This window comes from Pempheris klunzingeri, chromosome 20, assembly GCF_042242105.1.
Source record: "Pempheris klunzingeri isolate RE-2024b chromosome 20, fPemKlu1.hap1, whole genome shotgun sequence".
Taxonomy (NCBI): domain Eukaryota; kingdom Metazoa; phylum Chordata; class Actinopteri; order Acropomatiformes; family Pempheridae; genus Pempheris; species Pempheris klunzingeri.
The window spans coordinates 9,478,096-9,503,851 of record NC_092031.1 but is presented as its reverse complement, the minus strand read 5'-3'; the positions used below and the strand labels follow the sequence as shown (position 1 = coordinate 9,503,851).

At 41.5% G+C, this 25,756-nt stretch overlaps 1 protein-coding gene across 1 annotated transcript; it reads right to left on the bottom strand.

Annotated features, from left to right (window-relative positions):
• Positions 1-211: 211 nt before the first annotated feature.
• Positions 212-25,061, bottom strand: LOC139220328 (SH3 and cysteine-rich domain-containing protein 2-like). Its single transcript, XM_070852408.1, has 11 exons — positions 24,972-25,061; positions 12,064-12,439; positions 11,206-11,300; positions 5,716-5,800; positions 5,409-5,521; positions 5,211-5,271; positions 3,995-4,050; positions 3,710-3,798; positions 2,608-2,659; positions 546-683; positions 212-310 (listed from the first exon to the last, which is right to left on the bottom strand). Exons 1-11 carry the CDS (start codon positions 25,059-25,061, stop codon positions 212-214), a joined length of 1,254 nt encoding a protein of 417 aa, XP_070708509.1.
• Positions 25,062-25,756: the final 695 nt, after the last annotated feature.

The following is a 25,756-nucleotide window of genomic DNA, read 5'->3' as shown; positions in this document are numbered from 1 at the left end:
AAGTCGCCCGCCTTCAAGTCTTTAAAGTCCTCTGCAGTAAAAAGCAAAGTTGTGGGTCGTCGTCCACTAAAGCTGCTAATTCACTGCCACTTTTTGGAGGGGTGGAGGTGGGTGGTTGGCGATCAGTGAGGTGTTGGGTAAACACTCCTGAGTATTCCTCCGTCGAAGTGAACTTCTCTGTCAAACTGACGGTCAAAGACGTGCGCTGCCATCATATTTCTAGCAGACACTTCACGGGGACCAAGCCTCTCTTCTTCCCACTGCTCAGCCGGTGGAAACCGTCAATCTCCTCGTTCTTCCCCACACAGATCTGCGGAGGGCGAGTGGGTGAGGGAGGGACGGGGGGGGAGTATGGAGCAGGGGGAGGAGCGAGTGACATTCAGTAATGTGAGGGGGTTTGTGGACTGAGGCAAAAAGTGAGCCGCACTGGAGGCCATAACATGTCGTCCTCTGTAATCTCAGCAGTTTTCTGCATGAATTTACATACAATTATCCTGCGTGTGTGTATGTGACAGAACAATTGTGTGTATTTTATGTGTGCTCACCTGGGCCTCTTTCACAGTCATCTGGCCTTTGTCTCGGTTGCCGTGGAAACCGGCGGTGACCTTCCACACCCGCTCGCCTGGGCGGACCCGCTGCACAAAGTTGGCCGGGAACAACCCCACCTTGTCTCTGCTTTTCCCCTGGTAAACACATCCAAACACGGAGACACACACAGGCTGTTAGTCAGCGGCAGATATAAATAGATAGTCTCTGTCCAGTTCTCAGGTGGACAGAATGGGAAAAACACTTCTTAATTGCTTGTAATACAAGAATCTATGACGCTGACTTGAAATCAAACTCCTCCTCTATGTAACAGGCCACAGTCTGTTGTAGCAGATATCTATATCACTAAGTCAGACATCCATTTGTGTTGAACTTTTACCTTATACACCTCTAAAGCAATGGATGTTTTTTAAAGAAAAGAAAAATATTGCTTCAATTGTACATTGTGTGACCTGCATCTGGCCTTTGCTAAAAAATATACAATATATATACAATATTCTATTAATTTGATCCAGTGCATATGGAAGTGCATGCATTCTCTTGGCTGTCCGTTTTTTTTTATCATCGTATATGCTGGTGTTTTATTATCTTTATTGATCATTTCCTCATATGGAACCAACTCCATTTTCCGTTGAACTTATACCATAAACCTCCAAAGCAAGGGCAGGAGGGATGTTTGCTACAGAAAAGAAAAATGGAGGCAAATACATTGCTTCGGCTGTACTCTGTATGACCTGCATCTGGCCTTCAATAAGGTAAAAATAATGATAATAAAAAAGCCACAATTTGCCACCTTCCTGACATAAAAGGAACTACAGCATTTCAATCATCTGCCTGCATACGTTTCGACACAAACAGCAAATCCACCACAGGCAGCTTCCGCTACAGTCCTTGACAGTCCTTGGCTGAGCATACACAATTAGGCTCTTTGTGTTTTTTGTTTACTTGACCAGTTGCCTAAATATACATCACATTTATATCCCAGCAACACATTGGAATTTGAATAAATCATCACAATTAGCAGAAAAGTGTTTCTTTGTTCCGTAATTAGCAACATCCGTACTACACCAAAAAGCATCTGTATTTGAGGAGCCCTAATCCCCCACTATTCTCCACAGAGACTCTGGCACGTGTACAAAGCCCATGGGTGCCCACTTATCCATTCTGTCCTTGTCCAGATGTTGTTCCTTCAGCAAAGGCACGTTTACCCTAAATTGGCAGGACTGAGGGTTTAATTGTAATTGTTTCTGTACTGGAATGTGGTTTTCATGGGTGGGAATTACTCTCAATACTATAATAAGGCTTTTTGTATGATTGTCATTTTACATCTATTTACATACTGCATTACATTCGAATCACACTCATTACATTGTTGCCTCAACATAAGCATTCCTGTGAACTGGGCAGTAACTCTAAATGTGTTTTCATGGTAAATGGACCGCACTTGTATAGCACCTTTCTAGTCTTTTCGACCACTCAAACACTGTGCTCTCGTTTACCCAAGGACACTTGGCCGTGCAGACTGGAGGATCGAACTGCCAGTCGCCAGATTGGTGGGTGATCTGATCACCTGTGAGCCAAAGCCGCCCAAACATACATGGCTCTTCGCACCCCTAACGTAAGACGCATGTTTAGTCTGCTGCCATTGTTCTGAAGTGGAGATCCCAGTAGTTTTCCCTGGTGTTTCGTTTATGTAAAGACCTGTCTGTCCTTCAGCAGGTGAAGGTTAAGATCTTCAGCTGCCTCATTAAACACCGACCGCAATCTGTCTTCTTCCTTTTTTCTTCTTCATGCTAACTAGTTCTGCAAACACCCACACCTGCTGTCCTTCAAGCACATCCACCAGCTCGTTAGTCTTGCTGTCTCTGAACAGCTCTGCTTTGAATGGAAGAACTTCGACTGACGCCACGACTTTGTAACTGAAGTCCTTATGTACACGTTACTGTAGTATCTATTCACAGGCTTAGTAGGGAGACGGAGAAAGAAATGTGAAAATTGCTAAATGTTTGATTAGACAGCACTTGAGTGCATTTGAATAGAAAGATGTTTGTCATAGCTCACCTTCCACCAGTCCTCGTTAGAGTCATCTGTGACTTGAACTCTGTCACCAGGCCTGGAGGGTTAGGGTTAGGAGGTAAAACAAAGTGCTCCCTGAGAGGACTCATACAGAATTTTATAAGCATTCATTACCATCTAAAATGTGCTGCACAATAGTTTGACTTTCGAAAAATACACGTATTCACTTTCTTGCTGCTAGAAAGCTACAGCCAGCAGCTGGTTAGATTAGCATAAAGACTGGAAGCAGAAGGAAACAGCTAGCCTGGTTCTGTATTTTGTTTGTTTAACCAGAACAAATACTGGAAACTGCATGTTGTGTTTTTTTTGTTGTTTTGTGCTGGAGCCAAACTAGCTGTTTCCCCCTCTTCCAGCTTGTATGCTAAGCTAAGCTAAGCTAAGATAAGATAAGCTAACCCACTGCTGCCTCTAGGTATCAAGTCTACAGACATGAGTGGTATCAATTTTGTCAATGAACTCTCTGCAAAATAAAATTATTTCCCAAAAATGTTCCATTTACAGTCAGAATACAGTAAGTAAAAATCAATTTATGGCACGATTACCACCCGTTAAGTAGCATTTTCTCTACTTTTATATTAACTTAATTTTCTAAATTTGAGTCTTGTATGAAAGTCAGAACATTAGGCTATATTGGTTAGATATTACTGCATGGTTGATGCTATTAAATGCCTGTTTTCTAACTTATTTTTCTGCTGAGTTTTATATGCAGTACTGCAAATGTCACCATGAAATCAGCTATTCATTTACAAGCGAACTGGATGCTCTGTCCATGTAAAGAAATGCCTTGTGTGCTGTCCTTTTGCACAGACGTATCCACCAGATTAGTGGTGGGTGTCACACCACACTCAGCAGTTCTCTGCACCTACTAACATACAAAGACTCTTTTTCTTAATGTCACACACTCAACGCAGCTGTGTGTCCTTCCCGGCCTCCCAGCACACTCCCCCCTCCCAATCAGAGCCCTGCAACCCCCTACGATGATCCTGCTGAGGAGGCAGATGGTGTGTGAATGTTAGCAAATTCTGGCCAGGTACACACTTCCCCGTCTGTCATACAAACAGCACAGTATACAAGGAAATTAACTGACTGTAGTTCCAAGTCGTTCTTCTCCTGAGGCAGAAACTTGTAGAGAGCCACATAGGTGTGGATGGAGTGAACCTCTACTCTCTTAGGAGTCTGACGAAAAGAAGGAGTATCAACAGACAGAGGGAGTGAGAAGAGAAAGAGACAGATATTAAGGCTATCTGTGTGTTCCTCGTGTGGAGGCTTGAAACCGAGTGAAAAAGAAGAAGAGTTTAAAGGGAGCTGGCAGTGGAGTGCATTTTCACCAAGAAAAATATGCTGAAAGAAGGGAGGATTGCTGACTACACACCTTCAGGCTGACCCTGTCTTCTGAATCTGCCTTCTCGCTTTCAGGAGGGGTGAGCACTGGAGAGACAGACACAGACACACAGAGAGAGAGAGAGAGAGAGAGACACCAAGGAAGAGAGGGGTCGTGTGTAGAAAAGGAGAAAAAGGGAAAGAGTTAAAGTGAGAGAGAAAGAAAAAAAAGGAGGGACACAGAGAGGTCTTGTCACTTTGCAGCAAACAGAAGGAAGGCTGAAGCCAAGGTCATTTACTGTAAAGTGGCAGCAGTACAAACAGAGATGATCCCTTCTCCTGGGACTAAAGACAGAAAGGTTAAAGTAATGTGGAAAGAACACACACACACACACACACCTCTATAGCACACTGTATCTCATGTTAATGCAGTTATTTAACATTCAGACATTTAATGTGCAGTTCCTTTGCCACAAATGTGTCACATTATGGAAAAAAACTCAACATTTGTACTTTGCATATAGACAGTTTCATCTCAGGATTGAAATGTTAAAACATCGTTTAAAGGAAACATTCACCATACATAACTATTCATAACTATTCATATCTATAACTATACATAATACAATGGTTCCAGAAACGAATAGTTGTTTTCGATGGTTTAAATTTCTTTTCTCAGCAGGCTATTGGCTGACATGAGAGCATTGTCATCTGACTGAGCTCACCTGGGTCCTTCTGCTATAAAAGCCAATGTGTATACTCTTGTCACTCCTTTCTTACAGCTGACGTCCACCCTGTGTCACCTTCTCAACAACAGCATCCAATGCACAGGAGACAATGTTGTGTCAGTTATTTTTGTCTAAAGTAAGTCCCTTGTGTGGACTCCCTCCTCATCAGATCACTGAGCCAGGTCATGATAATATACAGCTCAGCTACAATGACATTCCAGGAAATGTGCTTATTTTTTTCTTGCCATGAGTTAATCACCCTGGCTCCGTCCAAAAGCAACAAAATCCACCTACCAGCTCCTCTAAACATCACTAATTAACACGTTATGTCTCATTTGTTTAATGCATTCAAAAACCGATAATTAGCCATTTTGAGGCAATTATGCGTGGGACTATTTCTTGACTGGAGGCAGGGACTTCCTGGAATATCTGATGGTTTCTCCTAAATGACGGACTATTCCTTTAAGGCTTTCAGTATATGATTTAAAAGCTGCCACAGTAAGTTATCAGTAGAAATTCAAAGGAAATGATTTGACTTACTTCCTGGGATGTGCTCCTCTTCAGGTATTGGCTGGTTTTCTAGGTTGTCTTGCAGTTTTTCCTCCAATAATAATAAAAAAAAAAACAACCAGAGTTGCAACCAGCAAAGTCAACAATATTCTTGGTGTGATTAATGTCAACATGAATTTATATGAATGAGTGGGGTTGTCTGTGTGTTTTATGTGCGTGTTTTTATACCTCGTGACTCGGTGACTCTGAGATACTGCTGATGCTGGAGCGACTCATCTGAGCCAACGATGTCCCATAGCGCAGTGCCTCATACACAGGGTCGACAATGCCATTATCTGCCTCTGCACACCGCCAGACAAGATGGAACAAAGCAACACATGTGCAGTTTTATAGCCGACACTATACTGACACATGCACACACACACACAGTGGCCTGTCAGGCATCAAGGACCGAAGGCCACAGACATGGTGATTAGTCATCCTGAGATTACAGTTGTTTGGCGCTGTGAGAAATCAGCACGTTTCCATCACTCACCCTGGGCGGCAGGAGCCTCTCTGACCACACCCAGTGAATCGGTCGTGAGCAGAGGAGAGCTGAAGTTCCTCTTGAAAGCTCCCGTCTGACAGGCAGAGAGACAGCGAGACAGCAGAGGGAGGACAGGGGAAGGAGAAACATTACTTGAGGCGGAAAAGGGCAGATGTACTGTTTTGCTGTAAGACAATACCTGTGTGGTTTCATCTGGGCCTACGGTGTGTGAGTGTGGGATGAAAGCCGAGTATCTGAAGATGTGGAAGTATCAGTCTTTGTGTTCTTTCAGTGTTCCAGCTCAACTTAAAATCTCCTTCAAATAACTTTGATACAGACAATTTGCATTACAGAAACCTTTTTTTGGGACAAATTTTATTTGTCTGAATGTAAGAAAAAAAAATAAAAAAATGCTGCTATACTAATGACACAGACACATAACACATGCATGAACAAACTTGTACAGCAAGGGAGAGCTAGTACAATACATCTGTTTTCGTAAATATCTCCAACATTTTCAGTTATTCAGTTGTGATATCTGTACATGTACGATTCCTGTCATCTCTCTATTGTCAGTTGTCTAATAAAGACACCCCAAAACAACTATACACACATGTATGTATGTATGTATCTATACACAGTATGTAGCTAAATACAAAAGTCAATTCGAACCATTGATATGACACATCTTGACCTGCATGAACTCAATTTCTACCGCACTTACATGAATGATACACCTGGCACTGGAGGTAAAACAGTTTGATCAAGTTGCGCTGGTTCTTCATCCGAGTGTGCCGGTTAGAGAAGCCGTGATGCATAAGGAGGTGTGTTTCAGCATATGTCCCTTTAATACCAGTTTGACAGAAAATATAACCCCGACCTTCAGTCATCTGATATTTACATGCAAACTGTAAAGTGCTGAAGGGGAAAAACTAATACATTTGACATACTTTTCCATCTTGACACATGAACATCAGCTGAAATGATTTATGACTCAATTATTGCCCTAACTCTATTACTGCCCACTGATGGTGGCTATCATAGACTCATCATTAGTTTTAGCAGGGAGTTTCTGGGATTCTGCCCCCCCCCCAACACTGCTGTATGCCTGATGGGGTGTTACTAAATATTTTTCTTATCTGGCTTCAAGCTAATTCATTCACGTGGTCTGCGTATCGAGGCATCACAAACGACCTCTCTGTCCAATTGTAGATCAGCCAGCGCAGATCTGGTACTGTACAACTTTGATGTCCGCCTGTGTTTCTTTATTTAGCAGGAGAAATATGTTTAGCTACAGTACATGACTCATCAGTCTTGGAGATAAAATTACAAAGCGCTGTTTTTGACAGAGGCTGTCCTGTGTTCTCTAAATAGAAACAGTTCATATGCTGAAAATAACATGTCATCAGAAAAACGTCTTTAATCTTGGAGTTATTTTTCTGCTGTCTGGTGGCAGATTCAGTAGCTGAACTACCTCCACTGTATCAAAATAAAACAGCATTTATAGCTCCATCTGCTTATTGCTGGCAAATTTTTTCAATATTTTTGATATTCATTTGCATTGTACAGGAAATATTAGTCATTAAGTTATGATATATGAAGTCAAATGATTTACCCATTGACTGTGAATGATTTCAAGATAGGGCATTTTTTGCACAGTACATTTGTGCCTGAAAGCCTAGTAAAGGGATACCATTTACATAAAAGAAAATAAATCAAAATGACTGCTGTGACAATTTGACAGAGCTTGTGAGTTTTGATGTCCTGAAAAGTACAGAAGTCATCCAAATGTGAAACATTGCTTTAAGGTATTGAGGGAGTGTGACGGCTGCTTTCAGGACTGACCGACAAGAATTTGCCCAGAATCTCTTCTTTATCTCCTCACTCACAGAGCACAAACTTCACCTCTACACCGAAATTACTGCAGGAAACTCTACGCTAAAACATAACTGAACACTGCGATTACATGAGATTTTTATCCATCTTTGAATACTTATGCAATTAGAACAATACACCCTCACAAATTCAAAAGTATCAACATATTTAATGTAAAGTTATTATGATATCTAGAACTTTTACCCATTTAGAAAGTAAACAGGTGCTCACATATGTGTGTGTACAATAGGGCTGCAAACAATTATTCATTGATTTATTGATAAACCGGTCTGTGAATTGTCCTAAAAATAGTGGAAAATGCCATTCAGTCCACGATGAACTCATTAAAACTTCTTGTTTTGTATCCAAATAACTGTTCAAACCTCAAAGATATTCAATTTACGATGATATGAAGGAGGGAAAGACAGCAGTTATTATCAGATAATGATATCAAATGATCCTCAAAATAGTTGGCGGATTCCTTGCTGATCGACAGCTCCGGTGGGCATAGACATGCAGCTCTGGCCAAGTCTCTTGGAATTTGTGATGCTTTTTTTTTTTTATATTGTTTTCATTTTATTCTGTTTGTCACAAAGCGCTTCACAGGAAACAAAATAAAAGAGCCCTCTGTAAATAAACTTGGCTAATGCTTCACTTACTGTCGGATTATGCTAATTAATGAGTGGCAATTGGCCTCATCTCCTCTGCCGATGCTCCACACTGAAACAAAGTGATGTGCTCAGAACTGGTGGTAGATAAATCATTTCCTCAGCATTGGAAACCTTGAATCTTCCCTTTCACTTCCAAGAGCCAAACGCTACTCCTACACTCACATATCAACATGTCAGTATCAGCAGTGGTGGCTGTGGAGCGTGACTGGACCGCCGTCTTAGAGACATGTTGAAGTTTGAGAGCACACAAGTTGAAATTTCACACTTTGCTTAGTTTAGATCTGAAGAAAGCAAAACCGGACTCTGATGGCTGGCATAACTGGAGTATTCGGATGAGGATGGGTGTGTGTGAGAGTAAAGCTTTTCAGCAGTTTTGTGCAGTGCTCAGCAGGCCTATTTCTTTAATTAAACTGTAATATTTCTTCAAGTTCAATTAACACTGATTATCAAATTGTTGTCATGATTCCAAAGTAATTTAAAGCTGCTTGATTCTGGAGATATCTTAATGCATTTTGTCACGTATGGGTGCATTCAGCAAATGGTCTGAGAGTGAGCCAGAGGAACTGCAGTCATCAATAATCCTTTTTCATTTTTAATTAAACTTCTGTACAAAAAACACTCGCCTGTGCAAATTGTGCCCGCTCAATTTTTGTGTTTTTTATTGTTTGTTATGAATGACCAGAGGTGGAAGAAGTGCTCACATTATTTACTTAAGTGAAAGTGCAAGCATTTTCTTGTAAAGTTAAAGTTTTCGTTATGCAGAGTGGCCCCATTCATAGTAATGATGAAGCTGATAAAGATGATTTTAAAACTATCTTTCAGTCTAGTTAGATTATTTCAACCCGTTTCCTTTGTATTGAGAACAGCTGAAAAATAAGTTTTTTTTTTACAGTTGCTCTAGAATAAAAACATGACACCTTAACCTGGATAATTCATGGAGCCACGTTACTGGAGGATTGAGGATTGAGGATTTTTGCTCCGAAATAATGACATACATGTTTATCTGCAAACTAACCAGTTAAATGTAACACACACACATGTAGTAGATGTAGTAGTTGTATTGTAGATATAGAAGAGAGTGAAAGTGCAATAATCTCCCTCTGAAATGTAGTGGAGTAAAAGTATAAAGTAACACAAAATAGAAATATTCAAGTAAGTTAATGCTTTTCAGGTATTTTTAGTGGACTAAGTGTAACACTCATCACTGTGGATGTGTGAACCCCATACAGTAGTTGCAGTGCTACATTCATGTCATTAGTCACACTAAGATGGCCTCATCCTCCTGCCTGTCACTGGACTCTGCTGCTAGCAGACACTCTGCTCTCTTCCTCCTGCAGCGACTACATCACTGCTCTTTCTGGCCTCAAGTCATCCCAAGAGTGTGACTGGCATTTCTACTCTGAAAGTCAAGTTCTCTCCATCAATCACATGACTTACATTTATTCTATCATGATGATTTCCGGCTAGAAATTTTTAGCAACAACACGACATTGTTGTTCTGCCCTACATCTCTCCTACATTTCCATTTTATTCAATTTTATATGATCATCTGTACAATACATTCAATATAAGTAACATCTCAAAAGCAATTTTTTATCGCACTTAAGCTTTGGATGATGCACACTGGTTGAGAGTCAGTGAACCCTGGACCTTTTGTTAACGTAGATGGATAAGAAATAGCTCGAACTCCGTCCAGTTTCCGTAAAATGCCTAATCCTTGCTTTGATGAGTGCGCAGTGATCGAAAAGGACACTGCCGAAGGCTTGGCGAGAGTCTGCCGTGTCATATCCTCTAGGGATTGTGCGCGCCTCAAAAACACTGAATTTCACACTGAATTAGCCAGACCAGCTGGTACAGGGAGATATTGATTTTCCAACAGAGTTGAGAGGGGAGGAAGGAAATGTAGCATCGAGACAAGAGAGAGGAAGAGACGAGGGCGTTATGTGAGAAGAGCAGCACATGCAGGCAGGAAGGACAAAAAGGCTGAGTGAAAAAATGTTGGGACCTGGCCACTGAAACTTTATCAGTGTCATCCTCTCAGCTTTTGTTCCTCTTATGGCATTTATAGTTGGGAGATAATTTTATCCCACTGCTACCCTTTCACACGTTTCCACATGGTGTCTTAGTCTTCCTCGCAAAGCCCTGGTCAATCCAGTCCATTTATAACCTCTACCTTTTTGTCTGTGCTGGTTTGAAAAAGGCTTTATCCTCTTTTAACAAGACGGGGGCTTTGAGGCTAAACATATTATGGGGAGTAAAGGCAATGCCAGCTGACAGAGAGACAATTACAGCATTCAGATGGCGCTTAATTCTGCTGACACAATGCATTCTGGGTTAGTCTCTGGCCTACAGAGAAATCATGCGGTTCCACTGAATTTTATAAACAAATACGCTCCATATAAAAATCTAATTAACTATGTAAGAAATGCTTTCGCCCATGGTAAGCCGGGCTACTGGGAGACAACTGCGGCAAATGAGAAAAGCAACTCAGGTACATTGAATCTAATGTTATTAATTAATACAAAGCCACCCTGGCCAGTGATTAAGCATTTTATGCTAATTAGTGTCCCTTCAATGGTGGCACCCTTGAAGTAACTTTCATTTACTCTCATGAAGCACCCATCACTAAATACAGTAACTGGGAAAAAAAAAAAGAATCCTCAAAAGAAGTAAATGTGATGAATTTGAGTTAATCATTTTATTACAACAATAACAATAATTATAATAATAATGATGCAAATCCATCTACTTTTCTGAGATTTTGGGAGAGCATCTCAGAGTTTCACACCCCCGTTAACACCAGATGACTACATATTTCTGGGTGTCATATCTGTGCCAGAAACTTTGTGTTTCTACATATTTCATGAGGGCAGTGAGGTGTAACTGTTGCTTCATAAAAGGCACAGTGCGGGTTAGTGAGACTTAATGGCAATACAGGCTGATGTGTTCTTACCTTGCCATTACAGGGCTGCTGTGAGAGCTCCGACGAGCACCAGAGGTGGGCTGCCATCTTGCAGGCTTTACAACGCAGCCCCTGCTTGGAGTTCCCTGCATAGACACCAACCAATTCAGTTTAGAGTCATCTAATCTCATCTAAAGTATGTGGAGCCACAAGAATGAAGGGCGGCAGTGAGCCCTGGCCTTGAATTATGACTGATCAATGTGCTCTAGAGGCTGGTCAGAAGGCCAAGGAACCGCTTTGCCAATGATTAAGCAGTTAGAGTTCACAAATGTGTCCCCCGAACACAATCATCACAGTGCTGAATTGATCCTGATCAGGCAGGCAGCCAGAGGACTGAAACCATCTGTCCTGAACCTGATCCGAACGGTACAGCAGAGAAACATCAGCATACCAATTGTATGAAAAGGTGATACGACTCCCAGAGGAGGCGTGTAAAGCAAGGTTGGACCACCGCGGTCAATGATTTTCATTGGGACCATTTTTGACTCATACGGTCCACTGTGACATTTGCAGGTTATTCTGAGTAATGATCTTTACTCCTTCGAGAACCATGAAATTTGTTTCATTGTTTTGAACAAAGTGGCAGAATTCCCAATGGAAAAACATTCATCATATCTTTGTACATTGGTGAGGAGCATTTTCATTCAGCCATCGAGAAAACTCCAGCTAAAAAACAATATGTTCCCTTCTTGGAACATGTTTATTTCCTCCATGGGAGTAATGAAAGTAGAGACAAAATAAACCATAAGGTATGGCAGACTTTGCTTATTCTGGTTCATACACCTCATACACCTGTCAAACACGGCTGCATACTTTCCATGAATGCTCCATAACTAGTAACGGACCTACCTTGGATCATGTGTTTGCATCGCTGGCAGCTGGTAGGCCTACGGAAGATGTGCTCCTGGAAACAGTGGGTCTTGACCGGCTGCACCGGCTGGGCCTGAGACTTTGGCTGGGTTTTGGAGGTCACGGACAGCGAGGGACTGATCGAAGGTGAGCGTGATGACAATGAGGGGTTGGGACTGTTCGACGGGGAACCGGAGGGAGAGCGTTCGTAGGCCAGGGGGGATTCGGAGAAGGGTGGTGGAGATGGAGGGGGTGGAGGTGTGGTGATGAGGGCTGAGGGAGGGTGGGATTCACCGTTACTGCGCTGGAAAAAGTTATCCACACTCTTGCTGCGCATGACAGATTTGAAGGACAGGGAGCGTTTTAACCGCTGCAACTGCAAGACAAAAAGACAGAAAAGAAGATATGCAGGTGACCTCGAAGAGCATGTGAAATTACAACCATGAAGAGAATCAGTTTATGAGAAATTAGAAATAAATTATTAAAAACAAGACTAAGTAAGCAAAAGCAAAATATATTAAACATGCAAGAAGTCTTGAAGGCCTTAAAACCTATTTTTTTATCAGCCAGCTACTCACTGTGAAAGATTGAGCACATTTTCTACCAAAATTAGAGATGTTTTGGTTATTTTACCATTTCTGTATAACTGTTTTAGCCTGTGTTCACTGGTTTAGAGTGGTCAGATGAAGTTGTAATGAAGCAGATTAGGTAAATTTTTGTTTTTGTAAAACTATGGATTAAATGTTACCAACTTTAGGTCTGCTTGTTCCCCATCTAGTTGTAATTGTTAAATGTTACAGCGAAATATTTGAAAAGGAGTTGTCAGGGACTTTAAAGTCCTTAAGTGACGACTGACTACCATTAAAAAAAAAGTGACATTATATACAGAAATGGGTGATTTTTTTTAAATGGGAACAATGAAAGTGACCTTTAAAATGAGAAACAAACGTATCCAGCTCGAGGGAATGTGCACTGTTTTAAAAAGCAGTCTGGTAGCTCTACCCTCTGACTGTCCTTGCCCTGCCGGGCTGGCTTCTGAGCTTCCATCTTCCCCTTTTCCCCCCCTCTTTCCTTACATCACAAATTTGCCATCCCTTGCGAATCCACGCAAGTCAATACCCCTTTAAATTCACGTTTGATTACTTTTATTGAGCGGCCTGCAGCTTTGCATTTGATGCAGTCAAGTGATGCACGGCAAACAGTGTTTATCTTTGACTCTGCCTGCCTCCATTTCCTGCATGCTTGCCATCCATTGCTTGTGGCTACAATAAAGCAGAACTGATAATGACAAACAATTACAGGGGACTTAGGAGTGATGGGATCCAATATATGGAAATAATAACCGCTGTGGACTCGTATATCAACAGAATGGCCGGGATAATGAAGGCACGGATGTAATGGGTCCCTGAGACTGAGGAGTACCTCCTCGATTCACACAGAGCTCATTAGCTGTCTGTGTTAGCGACTGCATTCAGGACATTGTTTTGATAGCAAGGGTCCTCAAACTTCAAAGTTGTGCTGATTTTTAGTCATGCTGCATTTTTTTTATTTTGTAGGATTAACATGTTTCTGTTTGTAGCGATGGGGCAACAACTCAGACATTTTTCCTCTTCTACAAAAACCCAGAACCTGTTATGTGTGATTTATATCACCGTTTTATATCAACGCTCATGTGTGCAGCTAGCACCCTCATCATATCTATTGCACCTTTGAGCTCTGAAAGCCGCCACATCTCCCATTTCATTCCTTCGCAGGAAAATCCAATCAATAACATTGAACAGGTTCCTTTTTCTCCTCTTTAAGCCACAGATTCACAGATGCCACTTAGTTTGAGTGATGAAAATAGTCGTCTCTGTTGACTCATTAGTGAGTGCCTCTCGTAAATGTTTTCTGCAGGGAGCTGAGTCCATGCTTTCCTTAATGGCCTTTTCTTGGCTCGGCTGGTGGCCCATTCAGTAATGGATGTTCCTCTCTATTAGATTTTTTTTAACTTGTCTGACTTTGTTAATCTTTGCTCCAGTTCCACAGGAAAAGAAACAATTTCTCTTGATGGTCACTTTTGGTTTAAGGCTGTAATTTTTTTTTTACGGTTATGTTTGGCTTCTTACTTACAATTAAGATACGCATTTTACATTATGATATTTAGACGGTTCTTTACTGGAAATGGCACAATCCAGTTAACAGCAGCAGGTCGTTATCATTGATATCAGCTCTCTGCGATCTCCCTCCAGTCAGCTGCCTCCTTATTTAGGTGTCTGTAGTGAAATAAAGGAGGTATCCTCATTTCAACTTCACCAATCAGCGGTTCATGATACATGATACATCATACAGTACGGCATTTTCAGCGTGACAGAAATGGAAAGCAGGTGTCTGACAAAAGTTCAGCTCAAAACGGCGCTCCATCGCTCACGGCCAGTTGGGACAGTCCAACAGAAAACAAGGCAAATCAAACTGATTTAGTTGATGATGCTTGTTCACATGGCTTGCTGTTAGAACACTGTGTGAGTCAGACCTTATAGTCTAACATCAGCGGTCAAACCCTTTGGCTGAATGAGACCAAATCCCTGCAGTCAGGTTGTAAAATATAAAGGAAAGATGCTCTTGGGTTTGCATTGCCTCGTTCAATAATCAAAAAAACATTCTTCAATGTTCAGGTGTTCACATACTTGATTTGGACATTGACATTTGACAAATGTCATTGGGACATTTATTGTCGTGTATGTGGTCAGTTTTTATTTCACAAATCTTTTGTCACAAATCTTTCGTCCTCTAAAAGGCTTTACAACTTTGCACTGTCATCTGCAATTACTGCAAAACAATCGACTAAACCAACACTTAGATAAGGGACTGAACAAGTATGCACAAATACAGAGACTGCAATGTCTGCGGGATCTAATCAGACCTCTAACATTATTGGCAACATTTTAGGCACTAAACAAATCCAGTTATTCATATCTAATCTATTACCAGTGCACACTACAAGTATTAAAACAATGAAAACATTATTGCAGCTGCCAGAGTTTCTCAAATTTGGGAGCTGCAGGGCGTCACGCTGCACACCACTATCTTATCTCTTGTCCTTTGTGGTTACTTTTATTATATATGTGTGGTTTTGTGTCATAATGTGTGTCTGCTGGTTTGAGACATGGAGTGTGTTCATAAACAAACTAAACCGGCTTCGCTGTTCTTATATCCCATAACATCCTCCCCTGAAAGCAGAGCAGAAATCAAAAGCAGACGAGTTCTAATGAATGCAAATCTCTATATTTCTCCATGGCACTCTTGCGTCGCTCTGTAAGGTTTTGAAAAGTCTATTTATGGATCACAGAACTGGGGACCCATCACACTCTGAACTACTGACGGCAATTAGCTCATCACAGTGCAAGTAGTGTAGTGTACTAGAACAGACTGCGGCTTGAGGAAGAAGATGAAGAAAAGAACAAAAGTATGAGGGCAGTCAAAGAAAGTGAGGAAAAATTAGGTAACACAGGCGAGGGAAATGGGGGGGAAAAGGGGCATAGAGAGAGAGAGAGAGAGAGAGTCTGAAAATACCACACCACCACCATTCCCCCTTCATCTTTGAAAGCCCAACAGTTTACCTGGACCTTCCTCTATCACACCTCTGACAGACGGTACGGACACGGAGCAGACATCTAGGCCTCGTTCTTCAGCCGTTTAAAAATGAGCACGGAGCGCAGAGATGTTTGGTGAAAGCTTCTATAAATAGGCTGTTGTGAGAAATGCCTGGATAAATTAATGATTAAGAAGTGGGGGGTGGGTGTTCACACAAGATGCATGTGAGGGGCGAAAAGTCATCTTACACTGTGTTTTTTTTTTCTTTTTTTTACAACACACCGGGGAGGCAGCAGCACAAAGAAAAAGAAGAATTCTCAGCTAAGGGTCTGACATATGGACAAATCTTAAAATTTTCTGCTTCAGTAATAATGTTTTGTTTGTGGTTACGTCTTCAACACAGAATCTTCAGAGAAAAGGATTAAACTTTATGAAATTGAGCACAGTGTCCTCCATCTTTTGATGAATCCATAAACTATAAAATATTCTGCCCTCACTGTGCATTTACTGTAGGTGCACAGCTATGCAGTGAGCTAAAAACTCTCCCAATGATGTTTTCATGGAAGACTAACTGTCAGATTAGTTATATTTTCCTTCATATGCCAAGAAGAAACAAAACCAGTGAAAAATAAAGATTAAACACGCAAATACAAGAAAGTCAGTATTCCAGTAAACACACAGAGCCTGCAGTCACAGACTTAACCAGTTACTTGAAATAGTAGTGTTAGCATTATTAGCCTCAGACAGCTAATTTAATGATTGGTTTGGTTAGCAGCAATTAAAAGAGGACCTACAGATAGTGTTCCAATAAGGGTAATTTGGGGGATGGATAAAAGATGCTTGTTAACATTTGCTTTGTCACAGACCTGACAAAATGGCGGCTGTAACAATGTCACTTAAACTGTAAGTGCTATGGGGCTGCGCTGGTTGCTACTAGCAACAGATGTTCAGCTGTTATCAACTGCTGGTGGAAAAATACACGGTACCCATCAAACCATTCAAGATGTACTGTTGGACTGAAATCCAAGTTTTCTTTACAGAAAACCACAGCAATAATAAATACAACAAATAAACAGCACTACAAGTCTGCCAGTAGATTCAGGCACGTCTGGTCTGGTGGTCTGCTCCCGTTGAGGAGTCGATCCCCGGTGAGCTGGGTGCAATTCCATAAAACTCAATGCTTTGCTTGTTTTATCCATAATGAGGCACCATTAACTTCCATGAAGAGTGCCAAAGCTGCGTCTGTGTCCTCATCCCCAGCCGTGACACAGCAGTATACTGGACGTTATGTTGAAAACTGTGGCAGCCTATTGATTGAAGAAACATAAATAGATCAAATACAATTTATGATCAAAATTTCATTACTCCAATTCTTGCAATAGTAATATAATAAAGTGTTATAAAGTGTTTTGCTTGTAATCTCCATGTTTCTAAATGTTTGTTCTCATTGCTGCCTTACTGTGCACTTTAGATGAACATGTTTAAATGTTCATACAGTAAACCAACAGTTTCTGTGTGGAAAGTGTGTTTGTTTAATCCTCATCTGCAGATAGACCACGGATGAGCAACTTACTCCTCAGCGTGTGCCAGCTCTTGCACATAACATGCCCACTGCAGTGTTTTTCTTAGGACATCTTTGGCTGCTCATGATATTCAAAGTAAAACTGCACGCACAGGAACCTGTTTAAGTTTGGCATTCTTCTCGCAGTGACCTGAGCTTTGAATTACAGATGACCTCATTAGGCATTGCTCCAGCTGGACCCTTAGGTAAGGTAAAAGTGCACCTGCTGAAACGACCTTTTGTACGAGTGGAAAGTTGTAATGCCTCAGTGCACAAGCTGCATTGCTGGTCATGGGGCTTGGAGGAGATTGAAAACTTCCTCAAGCGATGCAAAACTGTCAGTTTACCAACAGCCTTTCCACTACAGAAAAAAATTCAATCATATTTTCTCTATCAATCTCTACATTTAGGTATTTAAAAGTGGCACTAATTGAGGAATTCACACCTTAAAAAGCACATATGAGAGGTGAAGTTGTATTTTTAGTTGTGTCACTTTGTTTGAAAAACAAATATCAAACTCAAATGTAATGATATTAACTTTGTATGACAGTTTTAAGCTGCAGATATGGCTCCCTTGATTTCCACTGTATTACTGTCATGTCAGAACCTTATGACTTATTTCAGAGGTAGACGATGACAAATGTTTTTATTTTCCAGATTTTCCAGAAGAGAAAAGGTGAACCTGGTGTGAAAAGGTGCAAATCAAGGTAAATTAATCTCCTCCCCCCTCTCACTGTCACATTCGCAGAGCTGTGTGTGTGGCTCGCAAATATCTGGCTGCTGTTTGAGGAGCTGTTTCTTAGTCATCCATGAGCCTCTTGGTGGCAAAGACTTCACCGGCTCACAAGCTGCCTGCCTGGGAGTGCAGCAAAAGGAGCTTGCATTTCCAAATCCAGGCGTTTAAAAGGGCTAAACTGCACAAGGAGCTTTTTGCAGTTAGCATTAGGTGACTGCCACAGCTCTTTGATCTTCACACAATGGTGAAAGAACAACACTGATTGAGGTACCCTTTCACTACCCACTGGGGCTGTATTATTTCACATTTAACACAGAGAGAGATTAAATTATCATTGATTAAATTTTAATCCTCTAGATTAAATACTTGGGAAGTCCACAGTAGTGGTTACTGAGAGTCAGTTTTTAATTTGAGCCGCCCTATCAGACCTTTAACAATGATCATACACTAAGACAAGTGACTGATAATAACCTGTTTTGTCTGTATCAGTGTACATCTAAATGAGTTAGCGTTGCAAATCTGAGAGTATTTTTTGTTATGCAGACTCACACCAAACTGTATGCTGTGCAGACTGAGATGTGCAGGGTGCATTATATTTGTATGCAAAGCTTTTTTTATGACTGACTTTAAGATATGTTGCCCATTTATCTGAAATAAAAGATTTGTGAACAAATGGGGAGAAATTCTTCTCTTCTTTAGGACAAAGTTACATCATAGTTGCTATGCAACCCGAGCTCTTTACGAGTGATCTTTTGCTGTTAATGCATTAAGTTTTGCAGTCAGAGGTGTACTTTTTTTTTTCAAGGTGAGTGCCATTCAGAGCTGAAAGATCAAAACCATCTGTAAAAAATGTATTTTTTCCACTCCATTACATTAACAGCTTTGCCTTTTGGAGACAACATAACCTTAGAGGTTGACCGTCTCTAAAGCAGAAACCTAAGGTCAGTACTAAACAAAGTACTAAATAAAGTCCGTGGTTATTCCCGAATGACTCCGCTCTTACCCTGACACTGCACATGAGACTCTGCTGGATCAGCAGCATTTTAGAACTCAATCAAGTACAGTAATTCAATGACGTCATCATTAATTGAAATGGTGCGGGGTCAACATTGGACACATGAGCACAGCAGTGACCCCGTTACGTACAAAAAGTTGGTTTATCAGTTTGCAGCCATTCGTGGATAAAACGGTGCTGGTGTCCTATTCTCTGTGTGTTTTCTGTCTGTATCCATCAACATCTTACTCTGTAACCCTTCATCTGTTTTCCGTGCAGAGTGTAGTTTGTTTCAAAGGTCGGCAGGGCAAGTCAATCATTCCAGCAGGACAAACACAAACATATCATGGTGTGTCAGAAGCTTGGCGAGTGATGTATCCTCCTGCTAACAGCGATACAGAGCATAAGGAGGCAGAACACACTTTGTTCAGAAATGTCATCTACACCGTATAAACAGAGGAACGTTACAGAAACATGCTGATTCACATCAGAAAAGCTCTGCAGTTGCATTTGCTCATGAAAGATGTTTAATTACCTTCAACTAAGGGGAAATTAAATGTCACCACTGTCAAAGCTCATCCAAAACTAATTAAATAAAACAGTATCGTTCCAATTTACAACCACACATGTGTGTTTATTGATTCCTAGCAATAACAAATTGGAATCCGAGTTGTTTTCACGTTTGCACATTTGCAAACGTTATTGAAAAGTAATTTTGAGAATTAAAACTGAAGATAATAAAGGTGAGTGAAGCGAGGAAGTCTTAATCAACAAAGAATGGTTACTGTAGTTTGGTTTATCTGACTGGCCACCCTAGTCGTGCATTTTGCTCAGGCAAATGAAAAGACGTGTCTGTTTGCTGTCACTTGCCTCTCCTCATCCTGCTGCTTCTTAATTTGAAATTCTCTTCTCCTCTGCTGTTTCTTATCTCCTCTCCTCCTGGTTTTCTCCTCATACGTGTACTTCACTCCTGTCCTCTTTCTCTCAGTTCCTCTCATGCCTGGCAGGACCTCTGGCTGGTGGTCCAGTTCTTAAATTACCTTATCCTCTAGAGCAGCCTTCACCGGCCAGTCACTCAGAGACGTGGAGAAACAAGACAATGTAGGAAAGTAAGGAAGATGGGAAAAGCAAAGACATAAAGTGAGAAAGACGAGGAGAGTTGACGTGCAGGTGGAAAAAGACAAGATTTTCATTTTAATCTAAATGGGCCAATAGAAAAGAAAAAAGAAATACATACTTTAAGAGGACAGCAGGAAATTAATTAGATGAAGAGAGGAAAAAAGGGGCTGATAAGGAAGTCAGTGAGAAGACCGGCAGGAGGAGGGAAGCTCTGAGAAAGTGAGTGTGAAGGGCAAAGTCAGAGAGAAACTGCTGCCATCATTTCACCTCATAAAAATGTCTTTGTGTTGGCCGAGAATGCGATGGGCCATGTGAAGGCCCTGCGGACTGATGCCCAGAACCACCTTGCTTTATCAGCATTTACACCTACTGTCTTTTTGTCGGTAGTAAACTTAATGTAGCTGCTGATTCTGAGCAGAGTTCTCATTTCCTTCAATTATAAAGAACGTAAACTTTTAAGTTTACATAGCGTGATACATTAGGAAGGATGCTTACTGTCTCTCTTGCAGAATAGTAGATCAAAATCAAAATAAGAGTTAATATAAAGCTACAGTCAGCAGCTGGTTAGCTTAGCTCAGCATAAACACTGCAAACAGGGAGAAAGAGTTAACCTGGCTCTTTCCAAAGATAACAACATTGGCCTCCTATCGCCTCTAAAGCTCAGCTATTAGCACATTATATGTTGTTTGTTTAATCCATACAACACTGAAGTGTAAAAATGTCAATTTGCTGTTTAATGGGGGTTATGTGCCAGACAACTTCTTGGCGGAGACCAGCATCTTCCTCTGCTGGTTGCCTGGCAACTGCCTCCAGCCAAGAAACAGTCTAGCACATACACCAAAGAAACAGCAACTTGTTGTTTAACAATTAGGTTTTCATATGGTTTAAAACAATGTGATACAACGTGATAATTAGTGAGCTGTAGAGCTCCTGATAGGCCGATTTTGTTACCTTTGGACGGAGCCAGGCTGGCTGTTCCAGTCTTAATGCTAGGCTAAGCTAACCGGCAGCTTTTTGTTTCTTCATATTAAGCATTGCTTCAGTTATGTAAAGAGCCAGCTGCTCCAAAGTTATCACTACCACTACTTCAGAATTTCATGAAATGTCATGAAGTTTTGCACACTTTGTAGAGCTGTCCGCTCCAAGAGACTCAATTGTCCACTTTCTCTCCACTTTGAAGATGAGCAAGTGGACGACAGTGTCAGGACGTTAATCACTCACAAAGCCATGACAACTGAATAAACTGCAGCATTTTCTGTGACAAACAGTGCAGAGGTTAGGATTACATTGCCGGAAAACAAACTGCTGGAGAAGCTAAAATTAGGCAGATTTTACAGTTTAAACAAAGATTCTAAATGTATTATCTATTCATGTTCATGGATAATAAATAAAGATGATAATAAAGATAAATGTTAAGGTGAGCGAACTTGATTAATAATACCGAAAAGTAGGGTTTGGCGATGTCAACCGAACTGCGATATGACGATGTCCACGGTGAACCATCGTGATGGGCGACAGTATCATTGTTTAGGGGGACAGTGGTGACGTCTGGGACCGAGTTATTGGCGAGTGTCCCCACTGGCGTGCCACTCGGTGACCATGCTGTGAGCGCAGCGAGGGAGGCAGCATGTGCCCCAGTGCAGTGGCAGCTTTTAAATCACAAAGCTGGTGGAGGCTCAGTGGTCAATGACGCTGCCCCACCCAACATTACTTCAATACATGTCAGTGGCAACAATGTTTATATAAGCTATGCATTAAAATTATCTTAATTGCATTTTCAGACGAGTTGGTTTAGCATCTCTCTCTTCTTGGAGAAATGTTTTAATTTGGATGAGGAAGACAGGCGGGAAACATTACTTTAGCTATGGAGGGAGGGGCTCACGGTTCTTAGCTAAAGTTTTGAAGGGAAAGAAATGCCTGGCATCAAATATGAATAAATGAATGTCAATAAATATGTTCTGGAGTTTGTTTCGCGGTCACGTTTAATTTTATTTCCTATCCTTAAATAACCTATTGATATTCAGACCAACACTCACCCCACCCAGGCACAACAAAACCCTTTCCCCCTGCTGTTGGAAAAAACTGCTTGAGGAAAAGTGATGTGATGTTAAGTACATCAGAGTGTATCGATCTTCTCATTTAACTCTCAGCAAGAAACCACATAAGTGTGTCTCCCAAAATGTATAACTATTTCTTTAACCGTTGCTTTGTCTCTCCCACCTCCTAACTTTGCCCGTCATCCACTTTACTGTACCTCACTAATGCAAGTCTCTTGTGATTAGAGTGATTAGACAGGAATAATAATATTTTTGGAGCCGTCACCTTGCCTGTAGGTGGAGGAGGTGGAATAACTATTCATTGTCTGTCACAGCCTCTGCCATTAGAAGCACTCCAGAAAGCTGGTGGGCCCACTTAGCACTGTAATAGATACTCTGAGAGCCGAAGGACGGTGGAGACAGCGAGAGAGTGAGAGATGAAGGAGACAGAGCTGATGAAGAGATGAGAGAGACTGCAGAGAGATGCGGTGAGAGGAACTGAGAAAGAGAAAGCCGTGGAGGCAGAAGAGGGAAAGCAAACGGTGGAAGCTGTTATGAAACGAATAGAGCAATACACAGAAGTAAGAAGATTGAGAGAGACAGGAAGGAGCAAGTGAAGCTCTGGAGATTCCCTCCAGCAGTCTACTCTAAAAGAGTCCCCAGTTGTAACACACATTTAATCTTTTCCCTATTCGTTCTTCGTCTGCGGTATGCGGAGCGGCCGCCAGCAGGGGCTTGACAAACACAGAGCGCCACGGCTGACGCAGCTCGGAGGATTGCTTCCTCCCAGTTCTGTTTTGTTTGGACGGCCATTTGTGTGAATTATGACCTAGCCCGTAGCAAGACACAGCAAACATCTGCTAGCTGATTGGCTCATAAATTCACGCAGCACCTCAACGCCCACCATCCATCGTATTGTCTGTAGTCAAATAGAAACAACAAGAGGCCCGTCCTGCCAGGCTTGTTCCAGGTCTCTGTGGTGATGACCAACAAAAGCCGGCCTGAATGTGATTTGTTGCTGTGATTGCTGCTGCAATTAAGGCTGTGCTTGGTGCTCATTTGAAAATGTAAAGAAATAGCTGTAGTGCAGGAGATTTAGGACAGTAAATGAGAAGTTACTGAAAACAGTCTGAGGTTTAAGTTCAGCTCCACTTTCTGACAAGAAGGATCAATCAAAAACAAGTCAAAAAAACTTCAAGATGGGGACTGAGGTTTTTATACAACACTTGATTATCAGTAAAGTGGATCCAAGACCTCCAGGGGCCCTGAGATCTCCAGGAAAACTGTGTTTAGCGATTTGTGCTAATTCAATAGAAGTAGTTTGGTGATATGCACCATTAAAGCTGTTCATATGATAAATATGTTGGGTCGAGCTTTGGTTCCTAATTGTGAGGCACCTTTTTTAAAAAGGGTCCAAATCTAGTTTTTATTTTACTTTTCAATTATTTGAAATATAAAAAAAGAACATGATGTCATCATGGGTGTCACATTTAAAATCTCAACACATTTTTCTCCATACATCATGTCATACTATTCTAAACTGAGTGCATACATAAGCCATTTTTCCCATTGTTCAGTACATTTCTCTCACCAAATCTAGTTTTAAACCGTCAATATTCTAGTTTTGAGTTCATCTAATTTTAGCCTATATTTTCAGTCTAATTAATGCTGGAAGCAGGGCCTGACCAAGATGGCAGCATAAAAAGTTGTAAACAAAACAGAGGGACCAATAAGATGAACTGGTAACAATACTAAACACAGTAAGCTAAGAACAGACAATTAACTCATCATAATAATCTATCAAAGAATTTAAGATTGTCCTGAATTCTTCCACTCGTTTTAAAATCCATCTAAATTCTTTTTGCAGACTATCTAAAGTGGCCGGAGCAGAAATCATACAAGCTTTCATTCCAACGTATATCCATGCATTAGCAACAGCAGATATGTGTCTTCCAATTATCGCAAGGTAGAACCGCAAGATGGTTATATGGTGCATGCTCCTAAATGAATGTGTTAACTCAAATTACCCCTGCAGCAAATCTGGAGCCAGGCAATATTTTAGCAGAGAAAGCATAAAAAAATATATATATACAGCAAAGAGAAAAGGAAGGAATGTGATGTTAATAAGGGACCAGCAGCTCATTATTCTGAGCTCCACAGCAGGTTAGTCCACCCATGCCTCTACCATGTTTGCCTTCCCGTGTCTTGTGATGGTCCGACTGGTTTTCCAAGAGCAACGATGCAAGGCCCCCAAAGGTTCAGGCTCATTACTCCTCTGCCGGGATGCTGCACCTCCCACATTTACTGCATGGACACAACATTGTGGACGTTGCAGGAGGCCAACAAAAGCAGCCTCAAAGCATCTTCCTCACCTCGTCTGCCTGCATCTCTTAAACTGGTCCGACCGATTCAATAAGGATGTCAGTAAGGGATCAACCTGTGTTCATGTCATCATTGTAGTTCAAGAAAACAGGCATTTCTAGAACCTATGTCTTTAATGTGTGATGTGCACTCACCACACGCCATGCCACAGAGAGCACACACACACACACACACACACACACACACACACACACACACACACACACACACACACACACACACACACACACACACACACACACACACACACACACACACACACACACAAACACAAACACACACACACACGCACACACCTGCATGTAATCTCTGCCCTCTTACTGTGAGGTCAGAATAGTTACAAGGATTAAAGCTACTTAAACTTCTTATGCAAGACATGCAGCTTCCACAGAATTAGCCCGATAAGACAGACAAACAACTTTAAGACAGAGCAGGAGGTTTCAGTAACCACTTAGCTATATTTCAACGTGAAAAACAGTCCGCACAGTTGCACAGGTGTGTTGTTACCTTTGACTCAGGCTGGCAGGGCACGGTGGCCTGCGGTCGGTGAAGGTCTCGGTTTTGTGGTTCATTCTCCTTTTCGCTAATTTCCGTCATCTCGGTTCGGCAAACGCTCCTTCGGCAGCAGAAGTGACACAAAGTGACGAGTCCACGGCGACAGAGGAAAGAGGGCAGCTACGCACACACAGGTTTAAACATCGCTCCGGTGTCTCATCCGAAGAGGTAGTTTTATCTGTCAAGTCATCTTTCATCGGCAGCATCCATCTGTGAGTCACACACTGTACTCCGTCCACAACGCGCTTCTTCTTTCCCGGTTCAACAGTCTGATTTGGTGCAGAAAAAAATACAACACAGACACAAATATTTTCGGTTTGAGCACTTCTCTCCGCTGCCTCGCGCCCCTCTGTCTCCCTGCCACCGGCCAGCTTTCCTCCCCTCGCGCACACACACGCGCTCTTTACAACAACTTTGATTTCGCCGTGACGAAACGCTCAGCTGCCTCTGATTGGTCCTGTAGCTCCGAGTACGTCAGAGGCACCGGTGGAGCGCGTCGGGATTGGCTGAGAGGTGATGACGCTCTACGAAGTGGGCGGTGCCAGAATACTGTTTAACTTTTGGTGGTGCGGCTATTTACATCCTTTAATTTCAGTGTATGATAATGAGATTCACATCAACTAAATATTACTCATGTGTTTTATTTAGTATCGTGGAAATAAATAACAAAGTCTCAAAGTCACTTAAAAGGAAAGATGACTCAATTTTGAGTTACTTTAACTTTTTAAATCTAGTTT